Here is a 19,685-nt window from a genome sequence, read left to right as displayed (position 1 = left end):
TCCCTGTCACTGTGTGACAGAGTAGGCACCCTGGGGTGACTTGAATGTTTAATGACCACAGCCTGAGGCACGGAAGCAGCTCCCCTCTTTCTCGATGTTCTTTTTGCTTACAGTATTGTAAGGAGTTTGCTCAGAATGACATCGGGCCCCTGTCATTTCTCCTCCTTACACTCTCACTTTGCAGACTGTTTAGTCCCCGAGCTGCCACTCCCCATTAATCTCCATCATTCTCCCTCTCTCACTTGTGCCTCTTGGCATCAGTATCGCCCTCTCGATGTTCCTCTCTCTCTCTTTGTCTCTGTTTTTTCATCGTCTTCTCTCTCCATCACCCTCTGTCTCTCGCCCCTTCTCTGTGTCTCTTTCTCCCATTCTGTCTCATCCTGTCATCCTCTCTTATCCCCTCCCCTGGTAGATAGATATAAGCCAAAGTCACATTGCATGTCAGCTGCTGCCGAACACACTTTTCAATCAGCATGTTTACACAGAACATACATTGTAATGCTGCTTGTGATTTGTGGGCCTCTGGAAGGCGGGCATGACTTGAAGTGAGACACTGAAACAAGGCTTATGATTTTAGGGGGGTTAGATTAGGGGGATCGGCACACTGAAAAATTTAACACTTTTCTCTCTTTGATTTTAACGCACAGTTTTATTCTCTCTCCTCTTTTTTGTCTCTTCCTCTGATCTATTCTTTTTACCATGCCAGGCCCTGGCCTTACACCATATTTCAGCGTGGTTTTGATCTTGTGATGGGAGAACAGCCCTCTGATCGCATTTTCAGGTAAGGCAAACTTCACAAAAACTTCTCCGTGGTGCACAATGCATGCTCTACAAAATAATCTACAGTCAAATAACTTGTTATAGTTCTGGTACACGAGCTTTGATTTCCTCTCTCCCTCATGATTAAGGGAGGATCATGAGCTCTGGTTGCAGAATGCCTTCTGTAGCTGCGTCTGTCAGTTTTAAAGGTGTCATGTAATGTAGTGGGAGATTAGATTCTCAAATAGGAAATGCTGAGGCACTTCATTTCCTCTCAGGTCAGATAATCATTGTGTTCTGATTAATATTAGAGCAACATGTTTGTGGAATTGATTGGAAAAGATAATTCATTTGGAAGGCAGCCAGTAATAAGGGGGCAATAACAACATGTGTGAAAGTGTGATCACATGAAGAGTCTCACACACATTCTTCTGTCCTCCACAGTATGATGACATATTTCAAAATCTATTTTCTTTTTTTTTTCTTTTTTTATATTCCATTTATTTTTTCAAAACCCAATTTTCTTTGTGTGATAATGTCCCCATAGTAACCATTTCATTGAGACCATTTTTTTTTAATACTTGTCCTTACTGAAAATAATAATAATAAAAACTAATAAAAATAATAATTGTTACCTCTTGGATAATGACAGCCTCATCAAACTCATCAAACACAAATTAGAGACCTAGGGCATTCAGAGGATGTATGACTTTCATAGATAGATAGATCATAAGGGCGTTTCTTAGCAGGTTCCAGAACAGAAATGCTTGCCATCCATTCACCAAATATGCAATTCTTCCAGAAATCTCTAAATGTCAAAGGTGTTTGATACCAGTTCACAGCATTCGAGTTTTTCTATTATGTTCTCTTGAAGGTCTTGGTATCTTTATGTGGTATTTTGGATGGGATTTCTGACCATTTTGATCAATTTTTGAGTCGTCAAAAATGGTTAAATGTAGTACCAAATCTGTGTAACGAAGGTATTGTAATGGGAAATCACAGATTTGTCTTTAACCATATCATACTATTGACTTGTTTTTTAGTGTTTAGCTGTGTGAACTCTTTACATCTGTTTTGATGTATGGACTCTGATAGCATAACTTTATGTTCTTCTGTGTATCTAAAGTGCAGAGACTGACTTTTCTCGACCTCCCATTTTGGTCATAGAGTTCGAGGTCAGAGGTCAGATGGACAGATAGTCAGATGGGCTGTTAATTTCACCCCCTACCTCTTGCTGTCAGCTTGTTAGAGGGTTAATAAGCAAGTGATTCCCCAAGACTTTTTGTTCATTCTCTCATTATGTACTGAACCTTCTTTGCGCAAAAAATAAATACTTAAAAGACTTTGTTGAGTGAAGCCTTATTTCAGATCTCACGAAGGTATTAGAATTTCTACCACAGTATTAACCAAATAATATGAGACATAAGTGAGCATGAGACTGGCCATCATATACGGCCATCATAATGCTCTAAGCCCTTAAAAACTTTTTTCTATTGGGTTCCTAAAGGTCTTGGTGTCTCTATGTGGTATTTTGGAGGGATTTTTGACCATTGTTATACTTTCTCGATTGGTCAAATGATTAAATGTTGCTCCAAATGTGTGCAACAAATGGTATCACCCCAAAAATTGCTACAACAATGCATGTGACATAAGTGACCATGAGAATGGCCGTCATATACGGTCATCATAATGTTTTACGTCCATACACTTTCACTATTTATTTTTAATTAATTAAATAATCTTTATGTCTACAACTTGGCACACAGTACTGAGCTGCATCTCCAATTAATCTTCAGCTTCCCAGTTTTCAGATGATGTACTCCACTTCTATGTTGCATGTACTGTTGACCTTTTATCAACCCCTGAACATCCACTGTTCCCCACCCTCACCCCTCTAAAAAAAGAGGTGGTGGAATGCTAAGAGGTTAACATGCTCAGTGACTTTTTGAACAGTGTTTCATGACAGTAAATATGCCTTTAATAGAGCATACATAGTTGGCAGGATGCCCCATCGCCTTGTTCTCTGGGAGCCATTTCACAAAGAAACATACAGCAGAGCACTTCTCTGTGACAGAGGTTCCTAACAAGGTTTATTACCGCTCTTCTTCCCAAAATCATGTGTTCCCTGGCTTGAGAAAGAGCACATCTAACAGAGGATGTGCTACTGCCTTCATTACAAGTCCTTCCATGACAGTTCAGCAGCAAAAACATCTAAAGACCACAGTTTTTGCTACTGCCTACAATTAAAAGGAAACTCACAGAGTTTATTTGTACCACTCTTCCAGCTATAAGCATCGTCTTTTTATGTTAGGAACAGAGAAGGCTGGCATCTCGCTAATATCTCCAGGAAGTGCTTTGATACGTTGCCCGCCATGCTAGGTTTTCTAAAAGAAGTCTTTCACTTCTCACTCTGTCCAGCCGTGCAGTTTAAAATGTATTTTTCCTCAGACTGCTCCCACCCAGCCATCCATTCTAATTTAAATCTTTTAGCCTCTAGCTTTGAACTTTGCCAAGCAACGCTGTCGGCTCCAGGCGCCGGAAAAAGACCTTGAATATTAGCGAACGCTTGGAGAGCCAAGGACTCATCATCATGTTTGCCAAAGCAGACATTACCATTAAACACAGAAGCAAATGAGGCATTTAGAATCTCAGTGATATAGAGAATAAAATGTAACAAAGGAAACTCGAGGATGCGTGCAAAATTCTCCCGTGTCAGAGGAGATAAATGTCGAGAGTCAGCATTCAAACACAGCGTTTGCCAATCGCACAGGATTAGCAGAGGGGAGTTCCTCTGAGGACTGCAAACATGTTTTCTACTTGACAACTATTTTCTCACGGGAGCTCTTAGTGTTTTCCACCTCCAGTTTCTCTTAGGGTGAACCAAATAAGTCATATAGCAGCACACCAGTCCCTAGTTGTCCATTATAAAGTAGTGCTCGTTAAGTGGCTGTTAATTTGTCCTGTGGTCACCCATATACGTCATGCTGCATCACAGGGAATTTCAGTACTCCTGCTGTACACAGCCCCATGAGAGATGGTGAAATGACTTATGTGAGAGATGGTAACAGCTTCCTGGAAAATAATACGGAAATATTACCATTTTAATAGTCTTATAATAACTTGCTAGAACCCAATGTTTGACAATAAATGTAAGAACAGCAGGTCTTTGATCCACAGAAAACTTGACTTTGAAACAAAGGGAGTAATTGGGTGGATGTAATTAAGTGTTCCATTTCCACAATGGTTTAATCAGTCTGTTCTTAAAGTGACTGGTAATGCATGCAGTCCTCACAATCCACTACCCTTTCCTTTGCTTATGCTAAGTTAGCAATTCATTAGATGCAAATTGAACAGTTGTGAATGAGGAAATGTGTTAAGTCTGCACAAAAATGGTTGTTAACCATTTAATCAACAAGTTCCCCTCTTTTGTGCTCCAAGTATTCATGCATAATTCATCAGCACTCATAATGCATTTGATGTTAATCAGTGTGCACTGTTTAGCTTAAAGTTGGAAGTACTACATTTCATCTGCAGAGTGTTTAAAGATTGATGATATTCATTGACTCACAAATAAAGAATTGTTTTAAAAGCTATTGTTCCAGACATCTGTTGTTTACAGATTTATAGTCCTGTTTTGTCTCAGGGGAAACTCCTTTTTGGCCCTTTTTTGTCAGGGTTTCCAGTTTGGTATGCATCACGTCTATTAGCACCCAGTGTCCTTCTGCTCAAGAAACAGTTATGCGAAAAGGATACATTTGCTCAAAAGGTAATATAAATAACCTCTAAACAACTTTAAGCCATTATTCTAAATCCCTGATGCAGCAAAAACATTGATCTTTGAAAAGTAGACATTTTGATGTGACATTGTGGTTGTTTTTGCACCACAGGAGGACTAGACCTTGATGGAGTGTTACTTTAAAGGGAAACCACACCAGTGGAAATCACTTTATTTGTCAGCAGTTTTTACAACTCTAGAGCCTGGTGATAGCAAAGTGGATCTGTCAGTTGGTTGATCGACCACTCCACCATCCACTTGAGTTAGAAAAAAAAACAAAACTATATTTACAGTTGTCGTTATAGTTATTATGCTTGGTGTGGATGGCCCTTTAGTCTTGTTAGATTTAGCCTGGCTCTTCTGGGTCTTGGTCCTGAAATCAGAAGTCCATGTATTTTAGGGATAATTATCTTGATCAATAATTAGTTGATCAAACAAATAGTTGACTTAACCCTCCTGTTGTCCTTGGGTCAACCGTTTTCATAGTTTTTTTTATATCAGTAATATAGTTTTCTTTTGACCAAATTGCCCCAAAATGACATGGATGGTTCCAATGTTCGTCGCAAGTCAAATTAATGATCAGTTGAATTTTGGGTGTTTTATTCAGTTTTATAGCATTTGAGAAAAAATTTAAAAAGTTTCAATTCAAACTTTGACAGTCTGTGATAATCCATCAACACATGTTCCTCTGATCTTAACTAGTCAAAATAATTCATAATTTCATTTTTAACTGAAAAATTAGGCATAATTGCATATAAATGAGGTTTATTGACCATGGATTCCAAAAAATAAATTTAATAAGTTAAACTCTAGAAACTTATGTCAAAGAAAACAACACGCAACATTTAGTGATCAATAAACATTTTAGTCTAGTTGTAGTCAAGATGAGGAATGAGCCTTCAAACTAAAGAAAATCACTAACTTACTTAATAAAACACAGCACATGTTCGATGAAGCTTTCCAATCCTTTTTTCAAGGGTTTTCTTCAAAACAGGGTTAATTTCATTTTGTGTTGTCTTCACCTCCATCAACTAAGTGCCTGACAACATTATAGAAAGGATTTCCAAAGACATTGCGTTCGCTAAATCCACCAGACTCCATGTAAATAAATAGTAATTTTAGCATCGTAAAATACACTTTGTTTGGTTTGGGTTGTTTTTCCACTTTTCCAGCCATCACAACTCTAGTTTTGGTTGAAATGAACACATAGTTTACCGATTTACATGTGAAAATATGTTGGCTCTATACACGCTAAAAGTATTGTTTTTTTTTAAATGGAGTCTGGTGGGTTTAGCGCTAGCGACCTCAGAGCTGTTTCTGGTTAAACAGAAAGGTCTTAAAGAGGTTTTTTAAAAAGGCCTATCTATGTAGGAATATTTTCCATAATGTTGTCAGACACGTAGAATAATAATTTGAGCCTTTCAGTGGCAAAAACAGCATGTTTAGTGGACCAAATTGACAATGCACATTTGCCCAATGGACCAATTTCAAAGATTGTTGTTCCTATCAGTCACTTACACAAAAAAAACATAGTAAAATAGGGTCCAGGTTGAAAAAAAAATTAAATGACCCTTTAAAAAGCCAAAACCTGTAACCTCACTCCTCTAATCCACCCTTCCTGTCCTCCGCAGATTCACATACACCTTAGGGGAAGGGATGTGGCTGCCGCTGAGTAAAAGCTTTGTCATCCCCCCTGCCGAGCTCGCCATCAACCCATCAGCCAAGTGCAAGACAGACATGACAGTCATGGAGGATGCGGTGGACGTACGGTGAGATGACATTTACTGGCACCACTTACCACTCTTACTTTCTTGTGGTGATGTTTCTGATAAAATGTTGATGGACGCTCCTACTAAATAAATAAAAGGTTCCATAAGGCTTTGAAGCAATTTAGGATTTTTAAGAGCGCTGCATCAAACTGAGCGGCACTAAAGCAAGTTTCTCTGCATTGCTGCACTGAAATATTACCAGCATCTCTGTCCACTTTGTATTTTTTTGTTTCTGGAATGCTCACAACACAAAAAAAAACTACATATTGGCTTAATGATGAATATTTCTCAAGACCATCTTTTGCATCCGTCATCCCTCAGAAGGCTTTTACCCACTGTCTCACTGATTTGTATTCTCACTTAATCAGCATTTTTATTTTTATTTATTTTATTTATTTTTTACTATTATTGCAGTGAGTATTAAGCAGCCCTGTGAGGTTGATGCAGAGGTTTTAGCGGTCATGATTCAGAAGGTAATAAAACTCTAACATCTAACACAAAATCAATTATGAAGACGCAGACAAAAAACACTAAAAAGGAGCATAAGAAGAATTACTTGGCTATATTCAAAGCTATGAAGAGGATTTTGATTGTTCAAATGGTTCATAACTCCTCCGAAAAAAGTCTGCTCAGATTGCAATGACTGCGTTTGTGTCTGGGCTGCAGAAAGAGCCGCAAGTGAGCCAAAACAATGCTGCAGTATTAAACTGGACTCAGCTGACAGCAGTGACACAACAGAATTATTTAACCATTTTGCTTCGCTAGCAAAGGGGCGGTCATAAGGATGGGGATGTTGCTCACTCTAGAACTTTGGTCCAGAACGAGACATCTTCATAATAAGGCCATGTTATGAATGGGCGATAAAACATTTTATGGTTTCAATTGTCGTTTTTGTCACTCCCTAACTTTTTGTCCTGCACCTCCTTTGGTCTATAACTGGGTAATTTCAAAAACTAAAGATTGGATGTTTATGAAATTTCCTTTGTTCTGGAACCCCCCCTCCCCTTTCATCTACAATGCTACCATGAGGCCAACATTCTGGCACAGATACACAATAATATGAAAATATGGACAATGGATTCTACTGAGACCATTTATGTTCCTAATGTCTGCTACCATGACTCTATGCTGTGCCCCAACTCCATACTACTAGGCCTGCGTGATTCGGGGAAAAATATGAATCACAATTTTTTTAGCTTAGAATTGATATCACGATTCTCTGCCACGATTCTTTTCTCACTAAGTGTAATGTTTATTGCACACATGAACCATGACAAAACAAAACAAATTGGCAGTACCAAACATAGATGATTGGCACCTATAGCACATTGCGCATCACCACAAGCCTGTAAACACAGAGGCTTCAATGAATAAAGAAAATAAAGTACATACTGGCCATTTAAGTACAGTAGGCTACCAGAAATAGTGACATATAACACCTTGAGCTAAATATGGCCCTGATACAGGCTCTATCTGAACTCCTTGAACATGTCTTTACATAATTAAAACATGTCAATGTCAATGTCAAATGCTTTCAATAAATTAATTGAAGGAGAAAAAAATAAAAATAAATCAAAGTCATTTAAAAATTAACTCACAATCAAGATCGTGATTTTATAACGATTTATCGTGCAGGCCTACATACTACTTACTATTTCTGAGCAGCGGCACCTGAACAATGAAACGCCGTCAATATAGACTACTAGGTGTACTACTATCTCCTCATACCCTTGTGAAGGACAGACCTATATACTTTTAACCTACTTTACTCAGTGGTCAGCAGCATCATGAATCACCAAGAGAGTTAACGTGACTGCATCTGGTGTGACAGTATTATGCTGTAGCATACAGTCTGTGTGAACAGGATTAGGTAGGGAGAAGAGGTACGTTAATGTAATTAGTAGTGGGATTTGTCTTTTAGTGTATGCTGGAACATGCCCTGTCAACAAGTGAGTGTGCACAACCGTGTCAGATCCTGCCCTAATTTGCCGATGGTTATTTGCCCTGTGAAAATGATGTCAGGTAAAATTAGTCTCGCTCAAATGAATATCCCCATCATTTTTCTCATTAGCATGTAGGCACTCAAAGTTTTTTTTTGCCAGTGACTAATTTGAAGCCCTCAGATAACTGAGATATGAAGTAGCCCTACAACAAGAATACTATGAAATAAAACTGATTGGAAGACCAGGATTCCTTTTGACACCTCTAGTAGATGTTTTTCAACCCTTTTATCAAAAAGGAGTGTGTGCGGTTTCTCAGAGGGGCAATTTACAGATGTAAAACATGCATTATATCTCATTATATTTTAATATTGAGTTAGCAGTGACAATTGTGGTCATCATAACTAGCGATAAAAAAGAACCGAATTTGAAAAAGCATACAATTCTGTAGTGTGGTGTTATTTGGCCAGGGTAAAATGACTAAGGGGGCAGGTAAAAATTGCGAGGGGGCGAGTTTATTTTTTCTTCATAAAGTAGGCTAAAAATAACTAATTTACCCAGGCATTACCCACTGCAGCAAGAGGGTCAGCACTCGCCAATATTTCTTGAAGCAGCTAAGTTGTCAATTTTTGTCTATTTTTTAAAAATAATTACGAGTTGACAAAGTCAAAGTTTTAAAACTTGTTACACGAGTTACATCTAACTAGGATGTCTATCACTAGACTGTAACTGTAAGCACCTGTCAGTCAGCGTCTGAGGGCTGCTGCGCTGTAATGATACAGGTAGCTGGGCGCTCCTCGTCCTCAGATGAAGCTTCCTCATCAGATGAAAAAGACGTCATTGATCTCTCCCCGATCCGATCCTCCATCACTCATGTCCAAATCTAGCTTGCTCTAGCTTCTAATAATGCAGCCGCCCTTGTTGAAAGACATTTACACAAATCACATTGCTAGGCTACAGGCGGTGGTCTGAGCTCAGCACACTGGCTTTTGTAAGGGGGTTGAAATCATGGACATACAGTACGAATGAAGTAAGAGGAAGGCTGGAGTGGTACATTGTTAGTAGTTGAAAGACGCCATGGAGACCTTGTAAAAGCAATTGTGTTGTTGTGTTTGTACGTTTTAACTAGGGGGCAGAAAATGCAACTGAGGGGGCAAAGCCCCCTTTTGCCCCCTCGTGGCGCCAGGTGCGTATTTGGCTAACCAGTTATGTACCATCACATTACGTTAGAACATTACACACGTTTACATTGAACGTTACACATTACCCACAGCCAGATACACATGCATATCTCTACATCTAATCACTGTCACTGTCATTGGCAACAGCTGTTGATTTATGCCCGGCAACGGGAACGCATATATTTTCCTCTGATAATGTAGCCTTTCCTTGTTTGTGTTTTGATGCTATATGCATTGACTATTTTATACTATTTAATATACTATTTTCAAAAAAGTCATGTCTGAAAATGAATCAACGTCTGTAAAAGACAAGTTAATCAAATAGAATTCTGCCCTTTCCCAAATGATGTTCAAGGTCAGTCTCATCCTTAAGCTGAGTTTCGGTTCATGTTCCTCACTTTTATTTTTATGGTCATCCCAATTCCAAGAAACTTGCACTAATGTATGTTTATTTTTATGTTAGCACTATAGAATTGTCTCGTTTGTTTATTGCACAAAGGGTTCACGAATTAATCTGACAACAATATAGAGATGCTTAATATAATATATGTGGCAATAAAAGAACAATTCTGGTCATTTAAAATGAATTTTTATTTCTAAATTCTATCCCAACAATTTTGATACATAGAGTCATGGAAACACTGAGCAGAAAAGTATAGAAAACATTCTTTTTGTATCCCCACCTCTTAACTTAAATATCTGACAAATACTGCTCTTGGAAATTATGCAGATGTTTTTTGTATCTTTGTGTACATACTTTGCCCAGTCTGAACTACTGAATCATATTTACTGTAAATTCATTTGGTTTTGGGCATGGTTTTGCAATTTTCTACCCCCCTACTCTATGTTTACACATTCCAATTCCCCCTTCTTTTTTACATTTTATTTTCATTTGGCAGCTTTCTTCAAGACGCTGTGTAAATAACTAATTTCCCTCTGATGTAGGATCTGATGAACACTCTTCAGCTTTCCCCAGGGGCGACAAGGAAACACTGCTAACACATCTCGAAGCTGCTGATTTACTCTGCATTTGAGCTTTGTTGCCCCATGTTTGATGATCACTTGTCACTCGTCTTGCTTCCTGGCAGATGGATAAATGGCGATGAGCTCTGATCTTTCTTCCGTTGATTAGCTGGCGTCATGGCAGTTATGACTGAGTCAAGAATCAGCCTTGGTTTTTGTCTTCTTACTGTGCTTCTGCAGTATCGCCTTGAGGTTGTATACAGAAGACTATCGTCGTGGTTACAAACGTGTATTATTTTTGCCTTTTCTTACATTTAAAGTTGTGAGACAAAACGAACTAATTGAAAACTCAATATTCCATTTCCCCTCTGTTTCTGCATTATATGAATGCTAATTGTCCTTAACCTTTACATTAAATTCAGGGTTTCTTTCAGTTCTTTGTTAATGGTAATTTTAACTTCTCTCTCTTAGCTGAATTACCAACTAGTGCAAGTAAATTGCAGGGGATAACTTGGCATTTGAACTTTTGGTGGTACTTTTAAGTGGCAAATGGACTGAATGATTGGTTCTTTCAATAGCTTGTGTTGACGTGCATGTATTTCTAGCCCTCCCATTGTTTAGCATCCACGTTAATGGTGCGCATAATTGAGGCCTACATTTATTGCCTCTTTCAGCTGCAGACTGCTGTCTTGGACAAAAATGTTAAATATATTCTGCAGGGAGTGCTTAGTGCCCATTCATTTTAAGCGTGCCCTATAAATAGGTTGTCAAAAAGCTTTATTTATTTTCTTTGTATTTTGAATCAAATTTCTGTGTAACATAATAAACTTTTCTCTCGCTAGAACTTCTTTTTGCAGATGGAAATAATTTATTTCAAGGCTGCAGTACAGTATAATTAACTTTATAATTAATTTTTTTTTCCTTTTTGGATACATCTTTACTAACTAATTTCCATTAGGGCATTTTACTTATTCATGTTTAAATGTCCAATCCTTTCCTGCCTTCTCTCTACTAGCCTATATCCACGACGTTCCACTTCCGGGATTGCTCCAGTGCTGCCGGAAATTCCAACAGATTTTTAATCTTTTCGGCTGGATGTCCGTTACCTTCCTCTTTCTTTGTGTTGAAAATGTATACTCCGGTGGATTTATGAGGACTATGGTTAACTGCTCCTCAGATCTATGCAGGGTAAATCCAGACAGCTGTCCAATCTGACTTTTCTGTTGCACGACTAAAACAACTTTTGAACGTACCCGTGTTCCACCAAAACAAGTTCCTTTCGTAGCACCGCCCATGTGATTGGTTTAAAGAAATGCCAATAAACCAGAGCATGTTTTTCCTCCCATCCCAGGAATGCTGTGTGGACTAGCCAGACCCTCCTCCGCAGTGCTGTGGAGGAAGGTCTGTCAATGCGAGACTATCTCTCTACTGATGACTAAGGCTGGGTGTCATTTAAAAAATGACGAAACTAGTACCCTCAAAGTGATAGCGATACCAGTAGAGTATTTTTTGGTTTTCATTTGATACCTTTTTTCCTACCTAATTCAATACCAATCATGTTAATGGAAGCATCTCAGCACGCTGAACTCTGTCAAATACACCATATGGGTTGTAGCTGATGCGTTAGTGGGCCAAGCACACGGCTGCGAACAAAATCGAATAGGGTTGGGATTAAATATGATACATTTGACATCCTTACTCCCCGGACAATGACCTTTACATTTTGGACACTAAATATGCTGTTCTGATGCACATGATATGTGCTTGGCACATTTATCCTCCCAAAGGAATAAACCATTTTTTTTAAAGGCCCTGGACACCAACACAGGTGTTTTTCAGTTATTCTGGCTGATTGGACCTCTTCCCAGGACTGTGTGGGTGTGTTTAGACTGATTGATTTACATCTCCCTGAGTCTCCTGTTAGCCTTGTTGAACCTGTTAGGGCAGGAAAATTGACAGCTTCATCATTCTCATTGATAGATGACATTTGTGACATAATAAATTCCCACCAAAGCTCCGGCCCACCTTCAACCTGAGCAAAGGTCTAATCAGCCAGAATAAGTGAAATCACCTGTTTGGGTCTTCAGAGGCTTTAACGATTATTTTTTGTTCATTTTTAGACATTTATTTGACAGGACAGCTTAAGCCAGGAAAGGGGACAGAGAGGGGAATGACATGCAGCAAAGGACCGCAGGTCGGAATTGAAATTGCGGCCGCTGCGGTAAGGACTAAGCCTTTGTACATGGGGCGCACGCTGAACCAGGTAAGCTACCCAGGCGCCCTGGAATAAACCATTTTGATGACCCCATGGTTTTTCCTTTTGTACCACCTTTAAGACAAAACTAAGTTATTTTGGTAAGGCTCTAATGACAGCAAATGGGCAGTATGATGAATCTTTCCACCACTTTCAATTGGTTTGATTTTGTAACATTAATGAATGTTGTAGTAGCTTCATCAAAGAGGCACCAAATGTGGCTTTTTTTGTTTTGTGTGATATTTATTGGTATATTGTGTTGCACACAATCGTTGGATGTCTTGACTGTAATTGCAGTTCCCGAATAATTTAGCATTCACTCTTGCTGTGAGTTTCATCATCTGCTGAGGCTCTGTTCAATAGGTCCCCTCTGAATAAATGACAACAAAGCAATGGGCAATTATAAAAGAAAAATTGGTTTGTAAGATAACATCAAGTTGACTGTGAAAGGGAAGGAAACTCGCTGTCTTTCCTCATTGGGAAAGCAGGGGAGTTGGGGGGGGGGGAACAGGTTGCAAGAGGTTTATGGGGAACACCGAAATCACAGCAACACAAAGTAACTGCTCGGAGCAAGGTTAGAGCACTGATTTCATGGTGTGTTTTATCTCAGAAGTCTACTACTTTGCATAGCAATTGTGCTGTGAAAAGTCATAGCTTTTCTCATGATGATTACACAGAATGAATTAAACATGCAGGTATTTGTAATTCATGAAAATTGGTATCTCTCCATTAAGTGAAAAAGAGAGCAGGGTGTCACAGGATTCAGGAGTCTTTCAAAGCAGAATGTTCAGGAAGCACTTTGACAGTTCCTCTTTTTTTGGTTCCCCAGACATATGAAACATGATCTAAAGAAATGTGATATCTTAATCACTTTTCATGGAAGCAAATTGCAAATTGCTGAGAGCGAGGCATTGCTAATTGAATACTGAATTTCACTCGGAATCATTAGCTCGTTTGGTGGAGATATAACCTATAAATGACACCATGTTTCGGTATAAAGTAACAATTGTAAAGTAAACCTAGTTATTTTTGTCAAACCCTTCCTACCCCTGTCTTCTAATATCTGAATTTTATTTAAGCAGTGTCAAGGTATTAGATATCAATAAGTGGGGATGGGGCATCTTTATATATGTTATGCATAATTATGCTAATTGCTATACATTAAAGACTAGTGGTACAAACAAACAGTCAAAGTTCCTGGTTACAGTAGAACATCTACTGTATGTGCATGAAGCTTGGTGATGTAGTGACTACTTGCAAAGTTGATTTGCAAACTACTGTGTGAATTACTTGCAAACAGACAATTCCTGTTTTATGATCTCAAGCCATGGTGCATCTCTGTTGTGAAGCAGTTTAAACTCTAGGGTTTTATAAAATGGCTTGTACAACACTGATAATATAAAAGCTATCTGCATCTGTTCTCTCTGGGTCCTTTTACACCTACCTTGTTTGGCCCTCTCTGGATTTTCCAGTTTGATACAAACCAAAATTAAAGGTGTGAAACCTCCCACGGACCATGGTCCGGACCAAACAGCCTTGGTCCGACCAGAAGAGTTGGTCTCAGTACGGATCACATGGAACAATGGTTTGGTTCGTTTCTAGTGTGAAAATAATATGGATGGATTGGATGGTTTTGGCTTTCGGTCCAATTCCAGGAAGATCTGGCAGGCTATCATCAGAATCGAACAAAAAGAAAAACAACGCAACAAAATGAAATACAGTAGCACTTGGGGAGAGGAAGAGACAACATTTTTAACTGACATTTGGTCCGAATTCTTTATAAAGAGATAGTTGGAAATAACTCACAAAAAATTCCAACACTTTTCAATTATTTTCTGAGAGAATGAGAGAGAGGATACAAGAATGTGAGAGAGCCTGTCTACAAACCAATCATTTGCAAGTAAACACCTCACGTAGGTCATGACAGGATGTAGGTATGTCATGGTTCTTTAGTGTGCCTGCATAATTGCAATTTGAAGCCAAAACAAACCGGATTGAACGTATACAATGTAAAAAAAAAAAAAAAACTGTCAAGACCACTTCATTATTGATCAACAATGCAGATTTGTAGCAACATAGTCTCGCATTGCCAGACCTTCCTCCACAGTGCTGTGGAAGAGGGTCTGACTAGTCCACACAGTATTCCGGGATGGGAGAAAAACGTGCTCTGGTTTATTGGCATGTCTTTAAACCAATCACAATTGTCATGGGCGGCGCTAAGTGCCGCACGGAGCCCCGGTGCCGCTGCAAAAAAGCTTCGGTTAGGAACTTGTTTGGGTGGAACATGTGTACGTTCAAAGGTTGTTTTTAGTCGTGCAACAGAAAACTCAGATTGGACAGATAGTCTATCTAGCTGTCTGGATTTACCCTGCAGAGATCTGAGGAGCAATAACCATAGTCCTCATAAACCCACAGGAGCTTAAAATTACAACACAAAGAAAGCGAAAGGTACGCCATCCGGCTGAATTGTAAGACATCCGGCGAAATTTCCGGTGACACCTGAAAAATCTCCGAAGTGGAACGTCGTGGATATAGACTAGTAGCAACTTAACATAAGCTGAAAATCTTGGTTTTGTTGACCTTCAGTGGTTTAACTTATCACCTTGGTGAGTCAGTTCACCATGATATAATAATATAATTGTTGTAAAAGTTGTTATAGGTGTAACACTTTTGACCACACCAGCCAGCTGACAGTCTCTCATTTACCTGGTAAGCCTCAGTAAATGGTGCATTGTAAACTCAGAGCTCAAATCAGCCCTCTGTAGTATACCCCAAAAAATGCACACAACTAAACCAGGATCTCTTTTTTGTCACCCATTTCTGCTGTAACAGAGAGGAATTGATGATCAGTTCATCCTTTGACTCGTTGGAGGTTCTCCTGGACTCGTTTGGGCCCGTCAGAGACTGCACCAAAGACAACGGAGGCTGCAGCCGCAACTTCCGCTGCATATCTGACCGAAAGCTGGACTCCACCGGATGTGTGGTGAGTCATCTTACTTTTATTAAAGTCTGGCTGACAGCTGCCATACTGTACATTAGCTACCACAGCAGAACGTGACCCTTTCCCCTAGATTTCTATATCATTCAAATTCAAAGTACTCTACAGTGTGCTATACAGTCTGTACAGACCCTTTTAAGATTGATACAATATGAGAGCATTACACTGAATGTCTTTACCTCAAACACTTAGGGATTTTTGATCTAAAGCCCATTTATTTGACCTCTTCACTGTTGGTTCATATTCTAATGTATGCATATTCTGCTTTGGCCATCAGTGTTTAAGTTCAGCTACCTCTTTAAATATTAAAGGGCACATATCTGCTGACCAAGATGACCCATATCAAGGACAAGCAGCAGACCTGCACTCTGTAATGTGTCTGAGTAGACAGTTTAACTTCGCCTCTTGTCATGTATGCCTCTTAAGCCGACAACACATTCATTACCTCCAGGTGGTGCTTAGCAACCAGGAAATGTAGCAGCCAGGTTTGTTTTCATCTCCATCTGTCGGGGACTCCAGCAATACCGTTCTTGCTATTTGCAGAATCTCAGCGCCGTCTGCTAGTGTTTTGCTTCTCCTAAATCCCCCCTTTCTATTGATAAGCTGTCATGCACCACCTCCCCAAACAATTTAATTTCTTTTCAAGTACTTTGATGTACTTGAGTAAAGCCTTTCAGGTGGGCTGGGGAGATGCTATTTATGCAATCCGGTATGCTTCATCTTATCTCTTATAATGCACCACGAGGAGAGGGAAACAGCTTGTGAGATGTTTTTAATGTGAACATGTCTCATTTATAGATTAGAGCATATACATGTATTTCCAAGCAAGTATATGTAGGTGCTATGGTAAACATTAGCACAGAGCAGGAAAATGTTATTTTGGCAGGCAGTTAATTTATTGCTATCACCCTTGCTCTTTCATCATCATCTGACTCTAATCAGTAAGTGTGATACTGGAGGCTAATAACGAGTATTCTGTACACTGTAAAAACATCATAAAGGAATTTGTAAGTAAGTTTTCTTTTCTTTTGTCTAAATGAAGCCAATCTATTTTGTTTATGAAAGGGCTCCTGTCCACTTCCCACTTTGACAGTTTTAATGCAGAGTTTGGAAAAAATCCAATGTATCCCTGATTTAAGGTTCAGTAGATCCCACAGCCACATGGGGAAACTAGTCAATTTCTGTCTGCCATTTATTCTCCATTGGAATTAATTACTTCCACTCCACACTGTTAATCAGACAATGTGCAAAGTTGTAGCATACGATAGTTCTGTGAGGCTACTTAGACACACATGGCTTTGAGCCAAATGCTAACGTCTGCATGGCAACATGCTCACAATACCAGAGTTAACAATTCATATTGTTAGTAGGAAATATTTGCCATGTTTATCATCTTAGTTTATTGTGTTAGCATGCTAACATTTGCTAGGAAATGTCATTACGTTTGTGGGTATTTGTTCATAAACCAAAGTATTGGACCAATTGCAATTTTGAACTGATGATGGTGCTAGATAACAAGTCCGATGACCACCAAAGTCATTACCATTCATTATCTGGTGACCATGGATGTCCGTACCCAATGTCATGGCAATCAGTCCAGTAGTTGCTGAAAAATTGTATTTTAGTCCGTACCAAAGTGGTGGACGGCCTGACAGACATTAGCACCCCTTAAGCCACACTTAAGTATGTCTGAAACAGCTTCATAACTGTCAGCAGTGATATTCCGGCCCAACCAATATGCCTCTTTGTAGACTCATTTGGGTTTTTTTTTACATTCTGATGCTGCTTCAAGTAGAAACTTGAACAGCCATTGTACAAAAATGCTTTTTAGTACTTAGCTAATGCAATTAAGCATCTGAGCTTTTTTTATGGCTTAGTTGCACTCTTCATCCAAAAACAAATGCTCAGAAAAACACCTTATTATTTCCTGGGGCCTTGTACATGTCACAAACAAATGTATTACTGCTGCCGGAAAGCACCGGCTGCTCTATCCCAAATATCTCACTTGTTAGTAATTGGACCCTGTGATGTGAATACCGTCCACTTTCTAAAATTGCTTCATACACAGTCTGAAAGGAGTCCACTGAGTTGCAACAACATTGCACTGGAATGTGATAGATCAAAATATCCATCAAATTTCCGTGTTTGTCCCAGTAGAGTGTAGATGTCAAGCCAGGGCTTTGAAGTCTCATAGGCATTTGATTATGTGTTACTTAGTTAACACATCATTTTTTTTCATTCTCTCTCTCCTCATGTGGGAAAGCACAAGAAAAGTCCAGATGTTTTGTAGTGATATTCTTCCCTTTTTTGTACATAATTACTAGATGCTTTTAAACAACAGCTTGTATTCACCAGCATCTAGAGGAGCGGCTTCTTTATGTTGCAGTTTGTTGCAAATCCTTGCCAAAAGCATCAGAAAAAACAAAATCCATTTTCTTCTCCCTGAAATTAGTCTCACATAGATCCAAAAAGAAACATTGAAGAGTTTTTTTGCCAACGCTTTGAGGTGTCATGAGAATGTTCTTTTGTATTCTATTAATTATTTATTGTACTGTTATATTCCCATCCCTGTGAGCATATTGGAGAATGCTGTGATACTTTATCTAAGAACATTATGCAAAAAAAGAACAAAGTGAATGTCTGTGCTTACTTACAGTGCTTTATCCTTTAATGTTTGTTTTCTCATCATTTTGTGAACGTTCACTGAGCTCATCTGTAACCACACATGAAGCAGAAATTCATCCGAAAAACAGATGATTTTCACACTTGAGTAGAGCCTCATTGAAAAGACAAGATGTAGGACATTGTGAGACATTGTAAGACAAGATGGAAAAAGTGAAGGATGAACGATTTTCAGAAAGATCAGGAAAAACTTTTGAGAATAGATGTATAGAACAAGAAACAAGTAAGCTCAAAGAAATTGCCTGCGGGATGCTTTTCCAGTTTTGTTACTTTCAAAATACGCACAGGCCGTACTTTGTACTCCGGTATGTCAATAACATGCAATCACTCTGTTCTGTTGCATGCCCCTGTTGCCATACAATAGCTGAACAAGGCAAATGTTCTTCAGTAAAACAAAATGGAGAAATCACACATTCTGTGCCTTGTTTATGACATATTTTCCACCTGGATTTTAGCATGTTGATTATCGAACAGGCTCACTAGTCTGCCAGTTGGCCTGTTATCTGAAGTGCACTTTGCAAATTAGCAAGTATACCTCATACTTTATACATGTGTATAAAGGTATAAAGGGATGTTATTGAAAATATTGGATGAGATATGATAAGTGTGATCAGTATTGCGTGGGAATTTTCTGCCTCAGCAAAAAAAACATGCGTAAGAAGGTTGTGGTTGATACTGAAACATAAAAATACTGTATCTAGGGACATCAAATGAATTAGTTATCCAGAATTTGAAGAAAGTTATTTAAACAAACCAACAAAAAACTAGAGACCATGTTGGGATGGGATCACACCAGCCATGACACCAATCTTCAAACACGGCCTTCATTTTAAACTCAACTACACACCTGTAAAGTTTTGTGACTGCATCTAGCACGGTTGTGAAGCTATCACGGTGACAAAGTCTGTCTACAAACAAACAGAAAGACAGAGAGACAGACATATAAACACCTTGCAAAGTACTCAAAGCCGCCTCTTTGGTAGTTTCCACTACAGTAGTTACCTCCAGGAACACATTTTGCGTCGCTATCACAATTTGTAACAAAACTGGTTGTTATAAGGTGAGCAAACATGTTCATGTGTATGAACTGCATGAACAGGCTAGTGATTGCATTATTTTGATAAGACATCAGTTGCATTTGGCTGCCTTTACCTCGGTATTCTAATGAGACATCAATCAAAGCCATCCCATCCCCTTCACCTGCTCCACTCTGAGCGTCTGCTCAGTCACGCAGCATCTCTCGCTCTCGCTCTCTCTCGCTCTCTCTCTCTCGCTCTCGCTCTCTCTCTCTCGCTCTCGCTCTCTCTCTCTCGCTCTCTCTCTCGCTCTCTCTCTCTCTCTCGCTCTCGCTCTCTCTCTCTCTC

The 19,685-nt window shown here is 39.1% G+C and overlaps 1 protein-coding gene across 1 annotated transcript in view; it reads left to right on the top strand.

Annotated features, from left to right (window-relative positions):
• The window catches only part of astn1 (astrotactin 1), a 402,453-nt gene that overhangs the window by 143,858 nt on the left and 238,910 nt on the right, over positions 1-19,685 (top strand). The window contains exons 10-12 of the mRNA XM_078264989.1: positions 707-781; positions 6,166-6,303; positions 15,474-15,624. Of these exons, the coding sequence (XP_078121115.1) occupies positions 707-781; positions 6,166-6,303; positions 15,474-15,624 (364 nt within the window). The remainder of the gene's footprint in view (positions 1-706; positions 782-6,165; positions 6,304-15,473; positions 15,625-19,685) is intronic.

Source organism: Sander vitreus, chromosome 12 (assembly GCF_031162955.1).
Source record: "Sander vitreus isolate 19-12246 chromosome 12, sanVit1, whole genome shotgun sequence".
NCBI lineage: Eukaryota > Metazoa > Chordata > Actinopteri > Perciformes > Percidae > Sander > Sander vitreus.
Note: the sequence above shows the minus strand (reverse complement) of the source record. Positions and strands in the feature narration are given on the sequence as shown.